The sequence below is a fragment of the Myotis myotis genome, unplaced genomic scaffold, assembly GCF_014108235.1.
Source record: "Myotis myotis isolate mMyoMyo1 unplaced genomic scaffold, mMyoMyo1.p scaffold_m19_p_6, whole genome shotgun sequence".
Lineage (NCBI taxonomy): Eukaryota > Metazoa > Chordata > Mammalia > Chiroptera > Vespertilionidae > Myotis > Myotis myotis.
In genome coordinates this window covers 213,062-236,237 of record NW_023416368.1, presented here as the reverse complement: position 1 = coordinate 236,237, position 23,176 = coordinate 213,062, and the positions used below count along the sequence as shown (strand labels likewise).

The 23,176-nt window shown below is 63.7% G+C and overlaps 1 protein-coding gene and 1 long non-coding RNA gene across 7 annotated transcripts; one reads left to right on the top strand and one right to left on the bottom strand.

Moving 5' to 3' along the window:
• Positions 1 to 2,277: 2,277 nt before the first annotated feature.
• Positions 2,278 to 5,842, bottom strand: LOC118658214. The gene is made up of 4 exons (XR_004968242.1): positions 5,687 to 5,842; positions 5,067 to 5,196; positions 3,194 to 4,553; positions 2,278 to 2,843 (listed from the first exon to the last, which is right to left on the bottom strand). It is a non-coding gene; the product is annotated as an uncharacterized LOC118658214 (long non-coding RNA).
• A 241-nt stretch (positions 5,843 to 6,083) lies between these two features.
• On the top strand, positions 6,084 to 22,771 carry PDGFA (platelet derived growth factor subunit A). 6 transcript variants are annotated; one of them, XR_004968241.1, is made up of 9 exons: positions 6,084 to 6,460; positions 7,338 to 7,467; positions 8,870 to 8,966; positions 13,103 to 13,207; positions 14,808 to 14,995; positions 19,404 to 19,530; positions 20,081 to 20,148; positions 20,642 to 20,738; positions 21,729 to 22,771. XR_004968241.1 is itself a non-coding variant. In XM_036313403.1 (8 exons), exons 1-7 carry the CDS (start codon positions 6,117 to 6,119, stop codon positions 20,134 to 20,136), a joined length of 1,047 nt encoding a protein of 348 aa, XP_036169296.1. In that variant the 5' UTR covers positions 6,084 to 6,116; the 3' UTR covers positions 20,137 to 20,148; positions 21,729 to 22,771. The 6 variants fall into 6 exon arrangements, 4 of the variants coding, with proteins under 4 accessions (XP_036169296.1, XP_036169299.1, XP_036169295.1 ...); XR_004968240.1 differs by having other exon boundaries at positions 20,490 to 20,738; XM_036313403.1 differs by lacking the exon at positions 20,642 to 20,738.
• Positions 22,772 to 23,176: the final 405 nt, after the last annotated feature.

Below are 23,176 nucleotides of genomic sequence, written 5' to 3'. Positions count from 1 at the left end.
CTGAGGGCTGATTCTGAAGACATGGCTGTGTCTTTTAAAAAATTTATTGATTGATTTTGAGAGAAAGAGAAAGAGAGAGAGAGAGAGAGAGAGAGAGAGAGAGAGAGAGAGAGAGAGAGAGAGAGAGAGAGATTTGTTCCACTTATGCATTGATTGGTTGATTCTTTTTTTTAGGGTGTGAAGTTTTGTTTTTTTGTTTTTTAAATATATTTTATTGATTTTTCACAGAGAGGAAGGGAGAGGGATAGAGAGTTAGAAACATCGATGAGAGAGAAACATTGATCAGCTGCCTCCTGAACACCCCCTCCTGGGGATGTGCCCATAACCAAGGTACATGCCCTTGACTGGAATCGAACCCTAGACCCTTCAATCCATAGGCCGACGCTCTATCCACTGAGCCAAACCAGTCAGGGCTAGGGTGTGAAGTTTTTTGTTTTTTAATTTTATTTTCTTGTTGACAGTATTAGAGATGTCTCTCATTGTCTCCTGTTTGCCCCCCTCCACCAGCCCCTGCCCCACCCAGGCCTCCCCATGCTACTGTCCGTGTCCAGGGGCTGTGCACATGCGCATACATGCTCTTTGTTAACCTCTTCCTGTCCTCCCACCTCCGCTAGGGCCTGTGACTCTGTCCCCGGCACCCATGCCTCTGGACCTAGGTTGGTCATCGGTTTATTTTGTTCTTTAGATTCCACTTATGAGTGAGATCATGTGATATTTGTCTTTCTCGAACTGGCTGAATTCGCTTAGCATAACAGTCTCCAGGTCCCTCCATTGCTGTCTCAAGGGGTAAGAGGCCCTCCTTTTACACAGCTGCATAGGTTCCATGGTGCAAACGTATCATTGGTGGGTTCTTGTATGTGCCCTGGCTGGGCATCAAACCCGAAACGCTGGCGTACCGGGACGACGCTCTAACCAACTGGGCTATGTGGCCAGGGGCCGGGCGTGTCTGGATCCAGCCGCACCTGGAGCTGCTCCCTGCAGAGCCTGGTGATTGTGTGGACACCTTCTGCTCCCTCGGGCCACTTGGAGTTGGGTTCTTGTCACAACCACAGAATTGGAGGGTGGGGTGAGCTGTGCTTCCCTTTGTGACAGGGAGTGGGGGTCCTCCGGACGGGCCCAGCCCAGGGCTTCCCTGGCCCGGATGCAGGGGCCTCCCCGGAGCCCCTCCCCCTGCGCTCTCAGGCCAGGGCTACACCGCTGGCTCAGAGGGAACTTCAGGCCTGGAGAGGGGAGGGGACCTGCCCCCCTTCCAGCCCAGAGCCCGTGGCTTCTGTTCCCCAAATGTCTGTTTTAAAATAGAAGTGACTGAGTTTCTTAGACAAGTAATATGAACACATCACAGACCACCGGACACCGGGCGAAAGGCACCGCCCATCAGCCTTGCGTCCAGACCCGCTCCGCAGAGCCCAGCTTAGAGGACGGACCGCACGCCGCCTGGGGACGCTGGGCCTGAACAAACAGCCATCCCCGCACGGACGCCGTTCCCTACAACAGGACAGCGCGAGGGCCCTGGCTGTTCCCAGGCTCGTGACTTCAAGTTGTGGTGCTCGGAACCTTGGAGCACGTGGCCGTTTCTTCTGCCAGGCGTTCGGCCGTGGGACTCCAGGTGGGGCCGTGGCCACCCGAGTGGCTCCTTGAGCGCGCCGGCTGGCAGCTCTGACTTGGACGGCACCAGCTCTGGGAATGGGGTGCTGACCCCACGGCCCTTCCTCCACTCAGGTTGTCTCCCCCCATCCGCCCGGAAATAAAACCCTAATTCCTTACTTTGTGCTCAAGGTCTGAGCGACCTGCCCCACTGCCTACCTCTCCCAGCTCCTTGCCTCCTGCCATACCCACTCCCTTGTTCCTGGGACAAGCCAAGCCGGTTCCTGCCCCAGGGCCTTTGCTCCTGCGGCTGCTGTCTCTGTCCTGAAGGCTCCGTCTAAATCGTCTCAAAGTTGCTCGCTCTCCAGGCCTCCCTGGCCACCTGACTTCTCTTCTGGAAGAGTGTATGCTCGGGACTCCGTGCAGACACCGGCCCCGTGGGGTGGCCGTCTTCTCACAGGGCCTGGCATGTCGTATTTGTAGAAGGAGCGAGGGGGCATTTCCGAAAGTAACCCTCTGAGCCCACTGTGACCCAGGGGAGGTCGCTGAGGCTCCGAGGTGCTGAACAGCCCCTGGTCGCACAGCCCTGCGGCTGGGAGCACGAGACCCCAGGCCCTGCCCACCCCCCACGCACCTGCCTGGCTCTGCCGTGTAGGTGTGAACTCTGGTGCCTACACGCGCATGGCCCGGTGGAAGCCTCTGAGCAGCACGGCATTTTAAACTTCCTAGTAGCCACACGAAACAAAGGAGAACCAAACGGGAAATTAATTGCAATCATATAATTTATTTAACTCAATGGTATCATCCTAACATGTGGTTCATATAAAAATTACCGAGACATGTTATGCTCTTCACTTTCCTATGAGGCCTGCGGAGGCTGTGGGCTTTGCCCGCAGAGCGCACCCGTCTGGGGCAGCCGGTTTCCAGTGCCCACTGTCCAGGCCTCGCCTTCGCTTTGTGAAGCCACCCAGTGCCCGTGACATGGCTCTTCATTCACAAAGTAGTTATCAATTCTGGGTTTTAAAAATATATTTTTTTATTGATTTCAGAAAGGGAGAGGGAGAGAGAGAGAAACATCAAGGATGAGAGAGAATCATGGATCGGCTGCCTCTGGCACACCCCCCACTGGGGATCCAGCCCACAACCCGGGCATGAGCGCTGATTAGAATCGAACTGTGACCTCCTGGTTCACACATAGGTTGATGGTCAACCACTGAGCCACGCCCATCAGGCATTCTGGGGTATTGTAAACTTCATTTCTGTGTGTAAATTTTGAAAATAAAATAAAAACAATTAATAGGGAGTTATAAACAACCCTATAGAGAATGGCTTCCCTGCTTGCTGGCGGCTTCTCCCTTTCTGGGGAGCCTGGACTAGTCACAGGGCCCGGGGCCTCGAGATAATGACTTAATTAACGCCTGCCTGGGCACTTTTGATCTTCAAGGAGTGGTGCCCACTCGGCTGAGGCTGCTGCTGGATTAATTGCCCTGAACTGAGAAAGCCTTGCCCAGAGATAAAGGGCACCGAGGGGTTTCATCATGACAAATTGCTCCGAAATCCGCTCTGGCACCAGCGGGGGCCTGGGTTTGGACGCCCAGCTGGCCCTCACCTGCACAGCTGGGTGCCAGGGCTCTGCCTGTGTGCCCAGGGGCATGTGCACTGCGGAGGCAGCTGTGCGTGCAGGGTGACGGGCCTCCATTGTCCAGATGAGAGAACCGAGACTTGGGGCCGCCGGGCCTGGGTGTGCCCCCCATCTCCTGGCACCTCTGGACCAGGGATCAGGTGGGCCTGGGCCCCAGGATTGCAGGCGACTCTCCCGACAGCACCCTTCACAGTCCTGTCGAGCTGCAGACAGATGCCACCCAGTGACCGTGGCGCCTCACCAGCCTGTGCCGAGCAGCGGGACCACGGGAGCTGGAGCCAGCAGGGCCCCCATCAGCTCTGGGACCTCTGCACGGGGGTTTTAGGGTGCCGTGGGCTGAGCACCCAGCGTGCTGGGCTCTCTGCTAGTGCTCACCTGAGGTTATTTTTCCATCGATCCTTCAGAGAAGGAAAGAAGAGACACAGCCATCTGAGAGAAACACATCGATGGGTTGCCTCCTGCACTCGCCCTGACCAGGGAAGAGCCTGCAACCGAGGTACATGCCCTTGACTGGAATCGAACCCAGGACCCTTTGGTCCGTAGGCCGACGCTCTACCCACTGAGCCACACCAGCTAGGGCGCTGACAGCCCTTCATAAAGGCACCTTGCCCGCCTCTAGCCCTGCCTGGCTCTGAGGTGGACCAGGCCTTCCTGACCCTCCCGAGTGCCAGGAGGGGCCTCCAGGGGCGGGTGCCCAGCCAGTCACCTCAGCTGTGCGGTGGCCTCTCCCCACCTACTTGGAACACCTGACTCACCTTAATGATGGGCCTCGGGCAAGGCCGGGGCGGCAGAGAGCTCCGGAGGCGACTGGCATCCCCTGCCTAGGGGCACCCTCCCTCCCACCAGCAGCTCCCCAGCCTGGGGACCCCTGCCCCCTTCTTCCACCAGGTCTCTCCCGCTGGCCTCCGACACACACCTTTGGCCTGGGTTTTCCTGGGTCCCCACCCACGGAACCCGGAACCAGGCCTTTGCTTCTTCCTGCTCAAGTGTATTTAGCCTCTTTATCAAATGTTTGCAGGGATCCGTGCGAACCTCTTCGACTCCATTCCCGGGGAAAGCAGCACCGACCACGCCTTACCTGTGGAGAACGCCCCTCCTGGGCCGGCCATCGGGCGGCAGATGCCCCCTCAGCCGAGCATCCCACCACCACCTCCCCACGCAGCCCCTGCTCCAGGCGCTGGAGTCTGAATAGGGGGTGCTGAGGAGGAACCCAGGTCCGGGAGAAGGGGCCGTGCAGGAGTGGTTCTCCCCAAGCTGGTGACCTCTTGGTCCAGTCAATCCTCCAGTCTCCATTTCCAGTTCTCGAAACAGCGGCTGCCAGTTCCCTCTGAGGACGGGAGAGGGTGGGGCGGGCTGGGTGCTGGGGTTCCCGTCCCACCCCAGGGCAGGCCTGGGGCTGCACCCCGTGTGGTGCCCCAATTCCCCCCAGGCGGCTGTCGCGTGGCTGCAGAAGTTTTTGCCACCCTCAGGAAGCCACAGTCGCTGTTGTTGTGGTCGCTATGACGACGTGAGCGGGTTTTATTTTTAATAGCGGCTTGAGATTAGAGGGAGGGAGGGAGGGAGGGAGGCCCGCCTGCTCCCCCCAAAGCTCTCCAGTCTGGGGCAGGCTTGACCCTGCTCCCCTTCCCGCTCTGGTCGGAGAAGATCCGTGCCCCCAAACCTCCCTGCTGGCCCCAAATTGGAATGGGGTGTCCCTGAAGTGCCAGGCCGCTCAGGGTGCATGGACCCCCAGGAGCTGGGCCTGTGCAGGGCCCTTTTCTCCTTTGTTTCCACCCCTGGTACCAAGCTGAGTCCTTGAATCACCCCAGGGAAATGCCCTTGGGCCCTGCCTGCCGAATACCAGGGTCTCAGCTGGGTGGTGCGGTCACTCTCAGATGTGTGGGCAGCAGACGGCTCCCACCGGCTCCAGCCAGAGGCCTGCTTTCCAGAAACTTCCAAGGGTCCCTCTCGGAAGCTATTTAAGGTTCCACCTGGACAGACAAGGGGTGGCTTTCACGTGCTCCTCATGGTCTCCAAGTTCCCGGCTTCTGCCTGGGCCCTCCATCCCGACCCTCCATGGGCCTGCGGGTCTGCAGGGCCCCGTGTTGTGGGGAGGCCGCAGGGGCGTGAAAGCCTCTGGAAGGAACGTAGACCGAGGTCCTCTGGGACCCGCAGGAGAAGCTCCCCACGCCCAGGAATCTGCGGAAAGGCCAGCGCCCCAAAGCCCCTCCGGACTCGGCCTTTGAAATGCCAGGTGCGGCCCAGCCGAGATGAAAGCGGGCTGCGCCTCCACCGCGGGGCTGGGGGTCGGGGCGGGCCCTTAGGCGGGTCGTCGGCCAGCCGCCGGGGTCCTGGCTCTAGAGCTTTGGGGTCGCTCGCCCCTCACTCACTGCTCGTGCTCTGGTCCTGAACTCGGCTCCCGCCCAAGGGACGAGGGACGAGCACTGGCGGGCGACAGGGCCCGCCGGGGTCCTAACCCACCTGGTCGAGGCGGGAGTCCTCCGGGTCGGGGCGCACCCACCCTTCGTGGAGGCGAGCGGTCCAGCCGCGCACTGGCCTCGGCTCCCCTGGTGCTGCCCCCGCACCTCCAAGTCGCGCCCAGGCGAGAGGTGGCGCTCTGTGCGCCCCGCGGATCCGTCGCCTGAGGCCCACACTCTCTCCGGGGTTCCCGAGGAGCGGCTCCCTTCCCCACCATCCCCTCGAGTTCCCGGCTCAGGCCGCGGCCCGGCCTTCCACGCGGGAGTGGGGACTTGGGGGGGCTCCCGCACCTCGGGATGTGGGTGGAGGCTCCGCATTCAGACGCCCCCGGCACCGGGTCGTGGGCGGGGGCGCGTGGCCGCCGCCAGGTGAGTGCCCAGCAGCGCCCCGAACCCCGCCCCACTTTCCACCACGGCCTCACTCCCCTCCTTTTATGGCGAGCGGGGGCGCCTGGGTCCCAGCGTGGAGAGGCCGGAGCGCCGATCGGGGCAGCCCGCTTTTGCCCTTTTTGGCGTCGCAGCTCCGGCGCTGCCCTCGGCTGCCGCTGGGGCCGAGGCGAGTCGGCTTCTGCGCGGCCTCCTCCCTCCGGGCCGGGACCGCAGGACCGCAGGACCGCAGCGGGCGCAGGGGGTGGGCGAGGCCGCGGGAGGGCCGCGGCCCCCGCGGCAGTGCTCGGAGCGGGCGCAAGGTTTGGATGGGTTTCCCCGCCCGCGTGAGCGCGTGTGTGTGCTCCGTGTGGCGGCGGCCGGGCCCGTGCGGCCCCCGCGTGCTTCCGAGGTGCGGGTCCCGGGCCTGGAATCCGGGGGAGGCGGGAGGGAGGGGGCGGGGGAGGGGCGCGGCGGCGGCGCTATAACCCCCTCCCCGCCGCCGGCCGGCTCCACACGCGCGCCCCGAGGAGCCCGCACCACTCCCGCGAGCCGGGCCTGTCCGCGCCTGTCCCTCTGCCGGTGGCGGCTGCCGCCCGGCTCGGTCCTGCGCCCGCCCTCAGGCCCGCGCGGAGAGGCCCCGTGCGGCCGGCGGCGGCTGCCCGGCTCGGGCCGGCGGAGGGCGGGGCACGGCGCGGAGCCGAGGGCGCGCCGCGGAGGGGCGCACGCAGGCCGCCGGGCCGCGCTGTGCTGTGCTGGGCCGCGCCGTGCCCGGCCTGGCGGCGGCGGCGGCGGCGGTGGCGCCGAAAAGAGGCCGGAGGCAAGCGCGGGGCCGACGGTGGGCGCGCAGGGCCGCCCGCAGCCCGCAGAGCGCGCGAGCCCGAGGCCGAGTCTGGCCCGGCATCCAGACAGGTGATGGGTGGTGCGGCGGCGGCGGCGGCTCCGGCCTCGCTCCGGGCTCCCTCCCGGGGCTGATGCCCGCAAACGTGCAGAATTCCCGGCCAGGTCGCTCCTAAAGCTGCGCCCGGGAGCGAGCGCGGCGGCGGCCAGCACCGGAGACACACCAAGGAAGAAGCCCAGCCCCCGCCCTCCGCCCCTTCCGTCCCCACCCCCTACCGGCGGCCCAGGAGGATCCCGGCGCGACGGGCGCGCACTCCTGCTCCTCCTCCTCGCCGCGCTGCCTCCTCTGCACTCGCTGCTCGCGCCGGGCGCGCTCCGCCTGCTCGCCGCTCCGCGCCACCCTCCGGGCCGCGCTCCCTGAGGGATGGTCCTGAATCTCGCCGCCACAGGAGCCCGGCTGGAGTGCCCGCCCCGCGGCCTCGCCTCCTCGCCGAGCCGCCAGCGCCTCGGGACGCGATGAGGACCTGGGCTTGCCTGCTGCTCCTCGGCTGCGGATACCTCGCCCATGCCCTGGCCGAGGTGGGTGCCACCCCGCCCCGGACCCTCTGACTGCCGGGCGCACGCCCCCTGCAGTCGCCCGCGGCCGGGGCGCCCCTGGCTCGGCGCTGCAGGGCGCGTTTTGATTTCTGTTGGGTGCTCGGTTTTTAAATTTTCCCAACTGGGTTCTATTTTCCGCCCGAGTGTGCTGGTGAGTTTCCAGCGTGTGGCGTCGCTCTGCCGAGGGGGGACGAGTGGCGGGCGGCAGGGTGGACGAGCGGGGAGAAACTTCGGGGGGCGAGGGCTCCTCTCCGGGGAGGGAACCCGGGCGCGGCGGGCAATGCAGTGTCGGGGTGCGGGGACCGCGGAAGGGGGTGTGTGTGAGCCGGTGGAGCCGGGGCGGGGGAAGAGCGGCCGGGAAGCAGGTAGGGGCCCCCGGCGGTCCGGGTGGGCAGCGCGGAGCCGCAGCTCCGGGTACCCGGAGGCCAAGCCTGGCTGAGCGCTGGGCCGGCGCAGTCCCGCCCGCCTGGGCCTGCTTACAGGTGGCTGAGCAGGGCGAGCCGGGCCGGCGCCCGCGCCCGCCCTGAGCTGGCGTCTTCCCCCACCCCTCGCCCCCCATCTCCGATCCCGAATCCCGGAGCTCGCTGGATCAATGACTCTCTCCAGCCCCCCGTCGTGGGAACTTAGTGCCGGAGACCCCCAGCAACCCCCAGGCCCTTTAAAAAGCGGGGCGGAGTGGGGGAGGCCGAGGGGTGGGGGTTGTCTGGGCAGGGACCCGGGAGCCGCCGGAGGGAGAGATTTAACCCTCACATCCCTGCAGCCTCCCCCGGCCTCCGGCTGGATTTGGGGCGTCCTCGGCGGCGCTAGGGCCGCTGCTGGGCCGGAGCGGGTGGGGCGCGTGAGTGTGGGCGGGTGTGTGTGCATGTGGGAGCCGGAGACCCTCTCCCGCGCAGGGTCGCCGGTTCCGGGGGTGAAATCCAAGCCCCGGCTGGATAAAGTGTTAGGGCTGCCGCGACTCCCGTCGCCCATCCGTGACGCATTTCAACTTGAGCTTCTGGATGTTGATTTCACTCCTGAATCAGAAACTCCCGGGCCCCTCGCGGCCCCCAGGCCGCCTGTAACTGACACCCCGCGCGGAGGGGCTGGAATCGGGGGTGGGGGGGCTTTGGTTTGAAAATTTAAAGGAGGGGCGGGCTTTTTTTTTTTTTTTTGCAGAGGGCAGACATGGATGGGGACGGGTACTTTGGGGGTCTCCGCTGCCCCACCCTCGACCTCCCGCTCCACGGCCAGGCCAGGGCGGGGGTCGGGTGGCCTCTGGTGCGAGGTGCTCACGTGGGGCGGGGCCGGGAGCCGTCTGGGGCGGGGGCGCGCGCTCGGGCGGGGGCGGGGGGCGTGAGCCGGCGGGGCCGGCCCGGGCTGACCGTGTGTGTGGCTCTGCTTGCAGGAGGCCGAGATCCCCCGCGAGGTGATCGAGCGGCTGGCGCACAGTCAGATCCACAGCATCCGGGACCTCCAGCGACTCCTGGAGATAGACTCCGTAGGTAAATCGCGCCCCTGCCCTCGCGCGCGGGGAGGGCGCGGGGAGGGAGTGCGCCCCGCGGGGCCTCCTGCGTTCGGGGTCGGCCGCCTCCCGCGCTCGGGCCGGGCGCCCGGAGGAGCGCACCGAAAGGTCAGAATCCAATCCCGGGCCATAAAAGCCCAGGCGGATGAGTCAGGAGTTTCTCTTCCAATCACCACTTTCTCTCCCGCCGCGCAGCGGGCTGCGCGCTCGCCCGGAGCTTGTTTTTGCCTTTAAGGAACTTGCCGCGTGTGTCACGGGGAGTTCAGCCACATAGAGGGCGCCGGTGCCCGGCCAGGTGCGCCCGCCTGGGGCCTGCCCTCCAGCCGGGAGGAGGGGTGGGAGCCGGCCGGCCCGGGGCACAGCCCTAGAGGTGGGCGGGGTCGCAGGCTGGGCGGGTGAACCGGGGGTGCGGGGGGAGTCCCTGTGCGTCCCCAAGAGCTTGCCCACTCTTGCCCGAGGCTGCGCTTTTCTGGTCCCGGCGGCCCTGTCTTCTCTGTTTTCACGAGGCAATAAAAAGGTGCCCCCGGGACAGACACATCTGGTGTTTGGGGACTATTTCGGGCCTGGCCCTTAGGCCCTGGAGCCCAGCCACTGCAGACACGTTTATCTGGGAGGCAGACAGGACACGCTCTGGTGTCTGGACCGGGGCACAGGTCTGGGCCGGGTGGCTGGTGAAGGGGAACAGGGGGTGTTGGGTGGCTTTGCCGGGGTGGGGGCCAGAGAGCCGGTCCAGGAAGAAGACACGTGTCCAGCGTGGGAACAACACTCCTGCCGGAGAGCCTGCCGTGGACTGACACAGGCCCCGGTGTCCGTGGAAGCCGCCGGGGAGACTCAGGGAAGATCTCTCTCTGGAAAGAGGAGGGGTGGGGCATGGAGGGCAGCCACAAGGGCCGGCCATTTGGAAATTTGTACCTAGTTGTGGTGGAGAGGCCTGCACTGTTTTCATTTCGTGCCAAGAACGTCTTCCCGCGGCCGGCGGGGCCTGTGTCTCCTGACCCAGGAAATCCTCTGGCCGATCCTTATCGCAGGGGTAGGGTTTCACTGGGAGATCAGATGGGGCTGGGGGAGTGTTATCTGCTCCTTGATGTGTAGCCCTGGGGAGAAGGGTTTGTTTTGGGGGGAGCCAGGAAGGCGGGTCCCTGTGGATTTGGGGGTGGGGCCCCCAGAGAGAGCTCCCCGCTTTCTGTTTTCTTTTTCTGGCTCGAGGATGGGAAGGCCTGCGGAGCCGGTCCCCGCGGGAGGGCTGTGGGACGGGGGGAAATGGGAAATGGACCATCAGCGCTCTTCGGGCCCCATTCTTATGCTGGTCTGTGCAGCCGCCTCCCCGCCCCCACGGAGAATGCAGTGCGGGGAGGGGGGGGGGCTGTCCTGCCGGCACTCCGGGCCCACAGCCTCTGGGGCGAGGGGAGGGGTCCCAACCGGGAAAGCCGGGATTCACAGTCAGTTTTTTGCTGGTTTCGAATTGCCCCTCATAAAAAGCCCCAGGGGCTCCCCTCCCCTCGACCCCCAAGGAGGGGGTCGGTGGCTCACCTGCCCTGGCCTACCTGTCAGACTTTCCTGCTGGGAGATTTGGGGTGAGAGGAGAGCAGGGCCTCCCTTGCTCGCTATCGCACTCCTAGGGGGTCCTTGTGACCCACACCCCAGAGTATTTATCCTGGTCGCCTCCTCCCCTTTCTCAGACCTGGGAGCTGAAAACCAGAGAAGACCATGGCCTCTGGCTGAGCACAGGGCTGCACCTGTTGCTTCTAGAGCTTGCGGGGAGGGGGGAGGGGTTCCCCCAACCCCTGTTCCCGCCCAGAGTGGAGAGAGGGCCACAGCAGGCTGCTGGGAAGGCTGTGAGCAGCTGTGGAGGATCAAGCTGCCCTGCAGGCCATTGCCAGCCCCGCTGGGGTCAGTGCGGAGGGGCTGGGTGTGGAGACCCCCCCCCCTCGCCAAGGGGTGTTTCCAAGTCGACCAGATGGGAGGCCAAACCCCAGGAATCAGAAATGAGTGTTTTTAAACAAAGTGGCTCCTCCCTCCTGTGGACGGAGCTTTGTGATTGGCATGTGGGGTTTTGGGCTCCTCCCAGTGACCGGGCTGCGTTCCCATTTCACAGGTGAGACACTGAGCCTGCAGCTCCTGGGAGGTGTGGTTGGAGGCCCTGAGGCAGAGGTTCCCTCACTGAGCCTGTGAATTCATTCTGAGTGTGCGGGAAGGGGAGTCGATTTCTCACGTGCGCGGTTGTGTGTGAGTGTGTGTGAGTGAGTGTGTGTGTGCAGTTGGGGCCTGTTTGTCCAGTGGCCGGAGCTTTGTTCTGAGCTGTCTGGCCCAGTGCCCGAGGGTCATTGAGTAAGCGATACATAAAGATCCCCTCTTGGGCCATTAACTTTGCTCCGGGACTGAAGGCCTGAGGACTCCTTGGCTCTGCCTAAAAGACCAGGGAAGCCACAGGTTACCTGTCCTGGGAGCAGTGGGGCAGCCCTCTCTGCCCGCTCTCAGCCACCAGCGGGAGGGAGGCCGCCTGTGCCCGCAGTCCGGCGGGTGTGCTAACCACACATTGTGCTGGGCGGAGGGTGGGCTTGTCTGACCAGGAGCCATTTCTGCCGCCTCTTGTCTCCAAGCCGGGTCAGATTTCCGCCGGTGGGTGAGCGGGGAGGCCCCGTCCTCTGCTTCTGGGGCTGGAGGAGGCCTGGGCGGCGGTGAGGCTGAGCGGGGACACAGCGTCCTGTCGGAGGTGCCCCCTGTTTGTCATGCCTCCTCGTGGGCCTCCGTTTCCTTAGGCCCAGAGGGGTGCAGTGCCCCCTGCGCACACGGGGGGAACTGCGTGTTGAAGTCAGCGGTCAGCGGTCAGCGGTCAGCAATGGGCTGTGGGAAGGCGCCGGGGACGGTGCTGAGTTCTCTCGGCCGAGGATGGGCCGGCTGCTCCCTGCTCTTCGGTTCAGCGATAGCAGGAGGGCCACCACGGACGTGACTCATGAATGTCCCTCTCTTCGTGAAAGAGCGCTTCTTGTAGCAGCTGCTGCTGGGAAATTCTTACAGCATGAGTAGTTCTGTTCTGTCTTATTTTGGGTCTCAGAAAAATAGTGGTCGTGGAACACTGAGTCACTTTAAGTGGAAAGTTGGGTTCCGCTCAGACTTCAAAAGAGCGCGGCTCTTGCCCTTGGCCCCGTGGGCATGGTGCTGGTTCTGGGTTTAGAACGAGTGGGCGATGTCCAGGCCTCTTGGGGCCAGGGTGCGCCTGGAGGGCGAGGAGGGGCCGGCGGGGATCTTTGTGCCGCTGCTGACTTCTCAGGACCCTGCCCCTGGTCACCTACTGGGAGGGGGACGGAGGGGAGGAGTGGCAAAGCCCCCAGCTGGGTCTCGGCAAAGGCAGGAAGACCAGCTGACCCACCTTTTCCCTCATTCCTCTGAGAGACCTGGGGGCCCTGGGGAGCCGAGGCCTTTTCTTCCTGCAAGTGCCTGTGTTGTCGGTCACCAGGCCTCCCCGCTCAGTCCTGCAGCTGCTCCCCACTCAGCTCAGTGGGGGCTCGCTCCCCTCTGGTGTTTCTTGGGGGGTCTCCGCCTCAGTGGACTTGCTTCGGGAACAGTGGGGTTTGCTGTCTCCAGTGCCTCCAAGGCTAGGACACTCCGTGAGGGTCGGGTGAGGCGGGGTGGGGGCGGGGACGAGAGACACAGGCACGTCCAGCAGCACCCGCCTTGCTGTCCTCCGTTCAGCCCCTTCCAAGGGGCCATCTGGGAGGTGGGCCCAGCTGGGAGCCACTCGCCTGTGGGCTCTGGGTCTGTGGACTCAGAGGGCCGGCCTTGGGCCTCCCTACCTGGTCAGCCCTCACCTGGGCCTCCTGGGAGGAGACGGACACCCTGCCCTCCCCACAAGTCCACAGCTTTGCCGCGCAGTGCGGTGAGGGCACCACACGTGGGGGACTCCGTGTAGGCTTTGCGGGGTCGGGGGGTGCCGGGCAGCTGGGAGTCCCTCACACCCTGCACATCCGGACATTCCCCGTGAGGGAACCCCGTGAGGGAATGGAAGCCTCCCAGGGGACCCTCTGTCTTGGGGAATGAGGGTGGGGTTGAGCTGCAGGAGGTGCTGTGGTCAGGCCTGGGGGGCAGCAGGTTATCGTGTCCTCTTTGTACCTTCAGGGGCCGAGGATGCTCTGGAAAGCAGCCTGAGGGCCCACGGGGGCCGCACCCCCAAGCACACGCCCGAGAAGCGGCCTGTGCCCGTGCGGAGGAAGAGAAGCATCGGTGAGTGAGGGGCTGGGGGGCCGGAGAGGGGCCCCGAGGCAGCTTCCCTCCTTCCTCCTCCAAACAAAGGCCCAGCCTGCTCAGGGGCCCCTCCCTGCTGCAGGGGTGTCTCCCTGCCCAGCCCGCCGAGAGCCCCTGGAGAGGGAGCCGTCATAAATTCCTTAAGTGCCGGTCTTGTTGGGGCCTGCTCCCGGGAGGCCGCGCTGGAAGACGCCAGTTCCATTTCCAGTTCGTCATGCGGAGCCCGGGCGCTCCTGGCTGCGCGGAGGCCCCTTCGTGCCCGCACCACCTCCCCCCGCGCACCCCCCTTCCCCCGGCTCCTGGGGCTCCACATCGGCCTGGGTTTGGGGGTGTTGGTTCTTGTCCGTCTCCCAGAGCAGCCCAGGTCTGCTCACGTTGGAGCTCGGAGGGGCTCTGCACCTTCCTGCCCTGGGGGTGCCGTCGGCCGTGGCCCATCCCGCCCCACGCCACGGGGCTGCCCTCTTCCCGCGGCTGCTGCCTGTGGGCTCTGCCTGGCCTTGGGCAGGTGACCCCACCCCAGCTTTAGTCCCTCCGAGACGAAGGGTCCTGTGGGTTCTACCGCTGAGCATGGGGTGTGGGCGTGATTCCTGGCTCAGGCAGTCGGCCTCTCCCCAGTGATGTTCTCGGTGTTGTGACCACGTAGGTCACGTCCTTGCAGCAGCCGGGCTCCCTGGAGGGTGTGGGTCCGATCCAGCCAGGAGGGGCCTCCTTGAGTAAAATAAGGAGCTGGCCAAAGGCCTCTCCTGGCTCCACTCCCAGCCCATCTGGTCCGGTTCCCCTGTGCTTCCCTCAGGGGGTGCAGCAGTGGTGGCTTATTCTCGGGGCGCAGGTCCCTGCTGGGTCTCCCAGGCTCCCCGAGGTCTTCCCACCCGTGTGAGGAGGGGTGTAGCAGCTGACACGGGCGGAGGCAGAGGATGGTCCTCTGTCTGCAGGGTCGCGCCCCCTCCGTGCTGGGCCGCTGGGCTCGTGCGAGCCCGGGGTGTGCGAGTGGGTGCTGGGGCCGTGGTAGGCCCTGCACGCTGGGGAGGCTCCTTCCAGTCCGGCCCTAGGGTCCCGGGGGCCCTGAGTGTTGCTGGAGGCAGCTTCGGTGGGTGGTGGCAGACCCTGCTGGCGGGGCTCCCTGGGCACGTGTCTGGGGTCCAGGGGTGGGTTTCTCGTCTGTCAGTCCCTCCCCGGTGTCCTGTCCGTAAGGCTTTGGGCTGGACCGTGGATGTGTGAGGAGCACAGAGCAGAGGAGATCCAGGTCCTCCTTGGTGGACTCGGGGACTGGGTGTCCAGGCCTGGGTCTTCCATGTTCCTTCCTGCTGTGCCGGCCATGTGACCCCTCCTTCCCTGGTTCTCCCCATTGGGCCCTCTAGCCCCTGCTCATCCTGGGACAGCTCAGCGACCCCTGTGGGGTGTGGGGACCCTGGGGCTGTGACATGTCCCATTGGAGGAAGCAGCAGCTGCACGCCCAGTTGCCCGGGGCCAGCCCCAGCCCCAGCCCCCACCCCCGGAGGGGCTGCAGCCCTGGCTGGGGGAGGGGTGGCGGTCAGTGGACAGGCATGGCCTCCACACTCACCAGGCTCTCCCTCTGCAGAGGAAGCCGTCCCCGCTGTCTGCAAGACCAGGACGGTCATTTATGAGATACCTCGGAGCCAGGTGGACCCCACGTCCGCCAACTTCCTGATCTGGCCCCCGTGCGTGGAGGTGAAACGCTGCACCGGCTGCTGCAACACCAGCAGCGTCAAGTGCCAGCCGTCCCGCGTGCACCACCGCAGCGTCAAGGTGAGCCCAGCACGGCTGCCCGGGCACCTGCAGCACCTGAGGGGCTGGGCCGCACCGGGAGGCAGGGCTGCGCAGCCGAGGGTCTCGTCTCCTGCTCCGGGCGGGTGTCCGGGGGCCCCCGCCATCACAGGAAACAGTCGGGGGAAAGAGTCTTCCTTCACGGAGGCACCTTGGTGGGGGCTGGGTGCTTGGCAGGTGGGGTTGGGTCACCTCAGCCTGCACGGACCTGGGCATGTTGCCTGTAAATCGGGGAGGGCACCCCCCTTTCATGGTGTCGATGGAGTGTTTCTCTGGGAGGGTCCTTCTGGGGCTGCTGCAAGGCCACGCCTCCCTTGTTTCAGGAGGGACCGGTGGCTGGGGCCGACTCTCGCTGGGAGCCTGAGTGAGCCCCCTCTTCCTCAGGCTGGGCCGGCGGAGGTGCCCTCCAGGGCAGCACTGAGGGGGCGGTGCAGGAAGGTCACGTAGGAGTTCCCTGAGCGCCCCACCTGAGCCCTGGGGGGAAATGCTGCTTCTTTAGGTCACTCCAGGTGGCCAATGGCTGGCAGCTCCTCTTGGGACCTGCGTCCCCCTCCGGCTGCACTAACGTCATCTGTAAAATGGGTCTGAAGCTGGGCAACTGGGTGTCTGGGCTGGGAAACTAGAGAGCCAGCCCTTTAGGAAGGGGAGAGGGTTGGAGGGAGACTCGGGGCGCCGCCTGGCTTCTCGGGGGTGAGGCTGAGGCTGTGAGGCCAGTGCTTCCTGTCTGGGCTCTGGGGTGTGGGTCCTTCCTGGGCAGCAGGCCTGCGCCCCCCACTAAGCTTCCCCGGCAGGTGCGCCCACCCTCCTGGGTGGAAGGTGTCCGTCGGGGTGTGTAGAACTCACTCCTTGACTACGTGTTACTTCAAGCCCTCGGTGCCCTGCTGTCCGCCCCTGGTGTCGGCCCCGCCCCCACCCCCGCGTGAGGTGCAGGGGGAAACTTCCTCAGGGAGGACCGCGGCTCTGCCGGCCACCTGTCACATGAGAAGGCCCTTTAGACCCAAACCGGGGGCCTCCCTGGCCTCGAGGCCCAGGGCCCCGCGGAGGCTGAGGAAGCACATTCCACGGCCACACGCAAGGTGCTCCGAGGCCGGGAGCGCGGCCGGCGCTGGCCCCTCGCACTCTCCCGGTGGGGTCCTGGCGCAGACACCCGGCAGCAGGGAGGGTGGCAGCAGGGTGGGTGGGTGGGGCCGGCCCTCCCGGAGGGCGCGTCTCTGCCTGGGGCTCGGGGGGGGGGGGGGTGGCAGAGCTGGACCAGGGCCCCCCCCTGGGGCCTTCATCGCCCCAGCGGGGTCATGGTCAGCCCGGGAGGGGCCGGGGCCTCCATCCTGCAGCTGGTTCCGCCCGCGCCCTGCCCTGCTCTGCCTGCCCACCCTTGGAGGGCTGGCAGGAAAACATCCGGCGCAGACACTGGGGTTCTGGCTGAAAGGGGACAAAAGGTCAGTGGGAACAGGGGGCCATTGTGAGGGGGCCGTTCCGCCTCATCTGGGTGGAGGCCGAGTCCTGGATGGGCTGCGGCAGGTGGGAGTCCTGGGGGGTGGCTCCTCCCTGGCTTTCTGGCTTCCCAGCCTCTGGAGTCACAAAGGCGTCTTCTAAACGGAGACAACAGCCTGGCTGGGCGTGGTCACCCCCTGAGGCCCAGGAGAGTGAACTTGGCCGAAGCCTGCCCACTGGCCCCAGGCCCTGGGTGTCTGGACGTGCTGGGGTCGAAGGCCAGCCCCATGTGGGCCTGGAGCCGGGCTCACCCCTCCTCAGGGACCTGGCCCCCCTTCCCCTGCAGCAGCTTGATGGCAGCACCTGGGAGCAGGGGCCCCAGGCCCCCCCGAATAGGTAGGGACCCTAGCTGCCCTCAGAGGCAGGCTGGGGCCCAGGAGTCGACTTCCCTGAGCTGGGCTTGCTGTGGTCAGTGCTTGCTGTCCGCTCCCTGACTGGCTTCCCTGAGGAGCCTGTCCTTCCTCAGCCGCCGTGTGGGCCGACCCCGGGCCCTGTCCCCAGTCCAAGCCTCGGGGTCGGGACGGTGGTGGCCAGGACTCTGGTGGTGTGCCCAGCGGCTCAGGCCCCGGCCCCCAGCAGAGGCCACGGTGGGTCAGGGTGAAGGAGCTGCTGTGAGCCCCTCTCGGGGAGGGGAGCTGCAGATTGGGGCGCCCGTTTTGTCTGAGAGCACGGGCCAAAGTCCTTCAGTCACGAGCCTGGGCCGTCCCAGGGCTCCAGCGGCTGGGACCCAGCTCTGCTTTGCTGGACTTCTGGGAGGCAGGTCGGGTGGTCCTCCTGTGGTGCCCGGGACCGGCCTCTGCATCCTGTGGACGGGGTTAGCGGCACTTGGGGACCTCATGGCTGCATGGGTCCAGTTTAGGGCCTGGAGGTGAAGGTCTCCGGCGAGAGCCTTGGAGGCCGTGGCGGGCAGGGAGGCGAATAGCTTGGGCTCGGGAAGCTGCCCATGGCCCCGGGGGCACTGCCCATCGGGCCCAGGAGCCTCTGGGGTTGGCTTCGGTCCTGAATGGCTGTGGAGCCGGGCTGGGACATGGGGTGCCTGGAACTGCAGGGCCCGGGGCCGTCTCACCCGAGGGATGGACTTCCTCTAGTTAGGACGTCCCCTGGTTAAGGACCAGCTCGGGGCCCCTGCTGTTTCCAGGTCCAGGCCCCCTCCCAGCAAAAGAACAAGCCTTGTCTGCTGCCTCAGTTTCCTCATCTGTAAAGTGGGCGTGCTTGAGCCCTCGGTGGCTGTGAGCCTCACAGTGACTCACACAAGGGGTTCGGTCAGTGCTGGGCATCACGGAGGGTGCTCTGCCCTGACTCTGCCAGTCAGTCAGGACATAACCTGGTGGCGTCCCCTGCGGGCGTGGCTCTCCCCAGGCCTCCTGGGGGCGTCCTGCCTCATGGCAGTCCCTCCTGGTGAGCAGCAAGAGCTCAAGCTTCCCCTGTCTAGAGGGGGTGACGTCCCCGCTGGGTTCTGGGGTGCATTGGCCTGTGGTTCATTACACAGGCACCCTCAGTCGTGGGGAGTTGGGATGTTTGTTTTATACGGTGCAAACAAAGGGGGAAGGGAGGAGGGACATGGGGACCCCACTTGGGCTCCAGTGTGCGAGTCTGGGGGCTGAGGTTACGGGAACGGGGGCGGGGGGGGCTCTAGGGCGTAAATGTCTCGTTCTGTGGGCCTGGCTGGTGTGGAGGGTGCTTCTGAGAATTTAATATTCACAGCATGTTTTTGGGGGGACATGTGCCATTTCCTGCCTGGACAGAGGTGCGGGCACCCGGCACCCAAGCAGGCCCAGAAGCAGGTGCGTCGTAAATCGCTGCTTGTTTCTCTCGGACAAACACGGGCATGGGAAGTGGTCAGTGTTGTGTGCGTTTCACCAGGGGACCGGCAGGAGGTGTTTCTGGAATGTCTACCTCCCACCCACCCCCTGTGGTGGAGGACGCCTTGCCCCATTATGTCCAGGAGTCTGGGGGTCTCGGGGTCTCGGCTGAGCTGGGTCCCAGAGTCAGCCCCACACTGGAAACTGGGGGAGGCCCGGGAGCAAGAGGCCCTGCTCGGCCAAGGCTCCCCCCATAATAACCAGGGACACGTTGGGGAGCGTTGCCCTTTGCCCCAGATGCGCCTAAAACACGGAATCAAACACCTTCCCTCACTGCCACTCTCCCCGCCCCTCCTGCCCCCCACCCCAGCTCCCACCTTGCAGCACATCCTTCAGACCCACTGGCCGCTGTGGGGTTTATTTTTTAAATATATTTTTATTGATTTCAGAGAGGGAGAGAGAGAGAAACATCAGAGAGAGAATCATTGATTGGCTGCCTCCTGCGCACCCCCCACTAGGGATCGAGCCCTCAACCCAAGCATGTGCCCTTGACCGGGGTCGAACCCGGGACCCTTCAGTCCACAGGCCAACACTCTATCCCAGTGGTTCTCAACTTTCCTAATGCCGCGACCCTTTAATACAGCTCCTCATGTTGTGGTGACCCCCCAACCATAAAATTATTTTCGTTGCTCCTTCATAACTGTAATGTTGCTACTGTGATGAATCGTCATGTAAATATCTGATAGGCAGGATGTATTTTCATTGTTGCAAATTGAACATAATTAAAGCATAGTGATTAATCACAAAAACAATATGTAATTATAGATGTGTTTTCCGATGGTCTTAGGTGACCCCTGTGAAAGGGTCGTTGGACCCCCAAAGGGGTTGCGACCCACAGGTTGAGAACCGCTGCTCTATCCACTGAGCCAAACCAGCTAGGGCTGTGAGGTTTATTTTAAGGTCAAAGAGGACCAGACCACAAACGCTGTCTGAAGCTTGTTTTAACTCGTGCCTTTCCGCTGGGAGGAGTGTTGAGGTCAGAGGTCGGAGGTGGAAGGAGAGGCTCCCTCCTGCTCACGCGGGGTCTGTCTCGGCAGGTGGCCAAGGTGGAGTACATCAGGAAGAAGCCAAAGTTAAAAGAAGTGCAGGTGCGGCTGGAGGAGCACCTGGAGTGCACCTGCACGCCCACCGGCCCGAGCCCCGACTTCCGCGAGGAGGAGACAGGTGAGCTGCGCGCCCTCCCTCTCTTCCCCGTGTCCCGGGCCGGCGCCTGGCTGCTGGGGCTGTGGTGAGCAGGGTTCTGGGGGCGGTGGGATCGGGCTGCTGTGAGCTCAGTCAGACGCTTGCTGATGGCCAGCATGCCCTGGGGCCCTGCTGGGTCGGATTCTGCCGCCGTGGGCATCGGCGGGAGGTGGGCCCAGACGTGTGGCTCTGGCAGGAGGTTCAGGCTGCAGTGAGGGGGTGGGGTGGGGTGTGCATGCTAAGTCTCCGGCCCGGTTGGGGTAATTCGGGGAGACGTGTTTGAGGAAGGTCCCCACCCTGGTGGGAAGGCCGGTGCTGGGCCGCTGGCTGCAGCGTTGCCAGGGGGGTCCTGGCGGTGTGGCCGCCCGGGGGGCCAGGAGGTCGTGTGGCCGCCCGGGGGGCCAGGAGGTCGGTGGCGCTGATGGGTTAGGTTTCCTCCAGGAGACAAGCCACTCGGGTGCCCATTCCTGCAGTGCCCGCCGCCGGACAGCCCTCTTAGGCCCGCTCACCCTCCCTGCCCTTCTGTTAACAGGAAGGCGTAGGGAGTCAGGTAAAAAGCGGAAAAGAAAAAGGTTAAAACCCACCTAACCTGCCAACCAGGTAGGAGCTGTGGCTGGACGGGCCACGTCCCGCGGGGGGAGGGCGAAGGCTGATCACAGGGCGAATCACTGCGAGGAGAGGCCGCGGCCGTGATTGGCTGTGATTGGCCGTGATTGGCTGTGATTGCTCTGCGAGCTTGGTGTCCAGCTGGGCTGTGGGTCCCCTGCTCCCGCCCCTCCCGCCACATGGAAGCCTCCTCCACGGCCCTTCTGCCGGAGGCCCTGCTCTGGCTTTAGTCTTTTCCTTGACTGGGGGGCAAAGGCGTCTCCTGAGTGGAGTGGTTGGAGTTCCCTGGGCAGCAGTGGGGGCAGCTCAGGCAGGTTACTTGCTCCATTTGACAGGTGAACACACTGAGGCTGATAGACGTGGCAGGTAAGGGTTGCCGAAGGCTGAGGAGGTCTTTGAAGGTAGACGTTTGTGACTCGTGGACAGACAGGGAGACCAGAGCATGCAAGGCATCTCCAGGTGTCAGCAGGGACCCTCTTCCGTCCAGGCCCGGTGCTGTCCATCCTCAGAGGTGCCTCATGGCCCAGAATGGCTGCTAAAGCTCCAGAATCACACCCACACTCCAGACTGAAAGAACGAGTAAGGTGGGAAGAAGAAATCTCACCCAGGGGCTCACGCTGATTGCATGGGCCACCCCCCAGCAGCAAAGGAACCTGAGAAGCAGAGTCTTAGGGGCGCCTACTGCTTGCCGAAGAAAACGGGGTCTGGGCAGCCAGCATCAGCACGGAGGAGGCAGATTCAAGTCTTCCTGGTGTTGGCCTGTTCGGCTCTGGAGAGCCTGGTCCTTCCTCTGGCCCAGGGCATCCAGACAAGTGGTGGCAAGAGGAATTCCTGGAGACAGGTGTCTGGTTGGCAGTGTGGCTGCAGGGAGCTGCCAGGCAGGAGCTCGTGAGGCCTGTGGGCCAGGTGCACTTGTGAGGAGTCTCTGGGGAGGAAAGGCCCCAGGGCATGGTGCAGGGGCTGTCTGAGCCTCTAGTCTACAGGCCCCGTGGGCCAGCTGATGGCAGACCCTAAAGTGAGAGGCAGGTGTTCTGCCTTCGGGCTCTGGGCCTGGGTGTGGTGCAGGTGTTAGAATGAGCAGTGGACAGGTGAGGTAGCATGGGGTGAGCTGCTCTCAGCTCAGAGCTCAGTGTACATCTGCCTGGTCACAGAGACCCCTTCTGTCTGGCTGGTGGTTTCCATCCTCAGGGTTGCCTCATGGCCCAATGTGGCTGCCAGAGCTCCAGGAATCACATCATGCCCTAGGCTGGAAGAAAGAGGAAGGTGAGGAGAAAGACGAAAGAACCTTTTTGGGCCTCTGTTTCCCCTATGTGTACAGTGGGAGAATGGGGCTTGCTCCCAAGCCTTCTTCTTTTGTGAGATCTGAGAGTCTAGTCCCAGCTCTGGTAGGATGTTACCGAAAGAGTAATGAGCCCTAGGGGGTTTGAAAACTTGACAAAAACGTCAAATGCTAAGACTTGTCGCTGTGTGTGTACACACGTGTGCGCGTTCATGTGCGCATTCATGTGTGTGTGCCCTCGCTGCGTGTGCTCATGGGTCCGCCTCTCAGTGTCTTTCTCTCCCTCTCCCTGCAGATGTGAGGTGAGGATAAGCTAGCGGCCCTTTCCCGGGACACGGATGTACATGGCGTGTTACATTCCTGAACCTACTATGTACGGTGCTTACTGCCGGCGTGCGGTCTTTGTTCTCCTCCGTGAAAAACTGTCTCCGCGCGCACCCTGGAGAACAAAGAGACAGTGTACGTCTGTTTAACGTGACATCAAAGCGAGTATTGTGGCGCTGGGTGAGCCGCTCAGAGCTTCCTTGTCCAAAACAGCGCACAGAGCCCAGCGGCTCCGACACGCTTCCCCCGCGGGGATGGAGGGCGCCTGCGGACGGCAGCGACGGACGCCACGCGGATGGACTTCTGTCCGGGGTCACAGGTGCTTTGCCAAGGACACGGGTGGACCTGCTCTTGGCGGAGGACAGGCCGGCGCCGCGGCTGCCGGGGCACAGGAGCCTCTCGGGGCCGCCGCGGCCGTAGGAGCCGCATCTCCTTCTGTAGTGTTTAAGTCTATCCCGAACCTTCCTGAGAGCCTTAAGTGGGTTTTTTTTACACCATAAAGTGATTATTAAGCTTTCCTTTTTACTCTTTGCCTAGCTTTTTTTTTTTTTTTTTAAATTATCTCTTGGATGACATTGACACCGGTAACACCAGGCTGCTGTAACCGCCGGGACAGCGAGACGGTACCTTTCCCAGCAGGATGCGAGCGAATGCGATGTATTAAATAAACATGGTATACCCGCCTACAAGCATTTCCTAGATGTTTCTGGCTGCACGTGCTTCCCCTGGCCCCACCTCGTTTTGCTTTTTAATTTAAGCCACATTGAGAGAACCATGCGTGAACCAATCAGCCGCTGCCCGCCGCCCGTCCCCAGCGCTCCCCGCTCCTGCCGGGCGTGGCCGGGGAGGCGGCTCCCCGCTGCCCGTGTCAGGACACAACCCAAATTCTTTATTTTTGGTAAGATGTTACGCTTCCGTGTACTCAAGAGAAACGTGTGTGTGTTGCTTTTCGTTTTTGTTTTGTAAAGGTGACGTTTGTATTTTTATCTAATATTACCAGTTTTATATACCTGAGAGCCTGTTACGTTTTTTGTTGTTTTTGTTTTTTAACCAAAAGGGAAAGAAAAACACCAACAAAACCCATACACATGATACGCAATTCGTGGTCACATTTTTCTCGGTGGGTAACTGAGTCTTGGTTTCATCTCTGGTCTCGGCCCGTGGTGGCTGCCAGTGCTCCTGGGAGGGGAGGTCATAGTCTCTGGGCCTGGGGTGTCCCTGGCTGGCCCCCCCCAGCAGAACTTGGGGTGCAGCCTGCTCTCAGGACTGGAACCTGACGGGCATGGGTCAGAGGAGCCCCTTCGCCGGTGCCTGTAGCCATGGAGATGGAGGCGTCCACCCTTCAGAGCAGCCACATGGATGAGGAGGGTGAAATACAGAGGTGGGACCTCGCTCCCCATCCTGAGGCCATACCCCAGT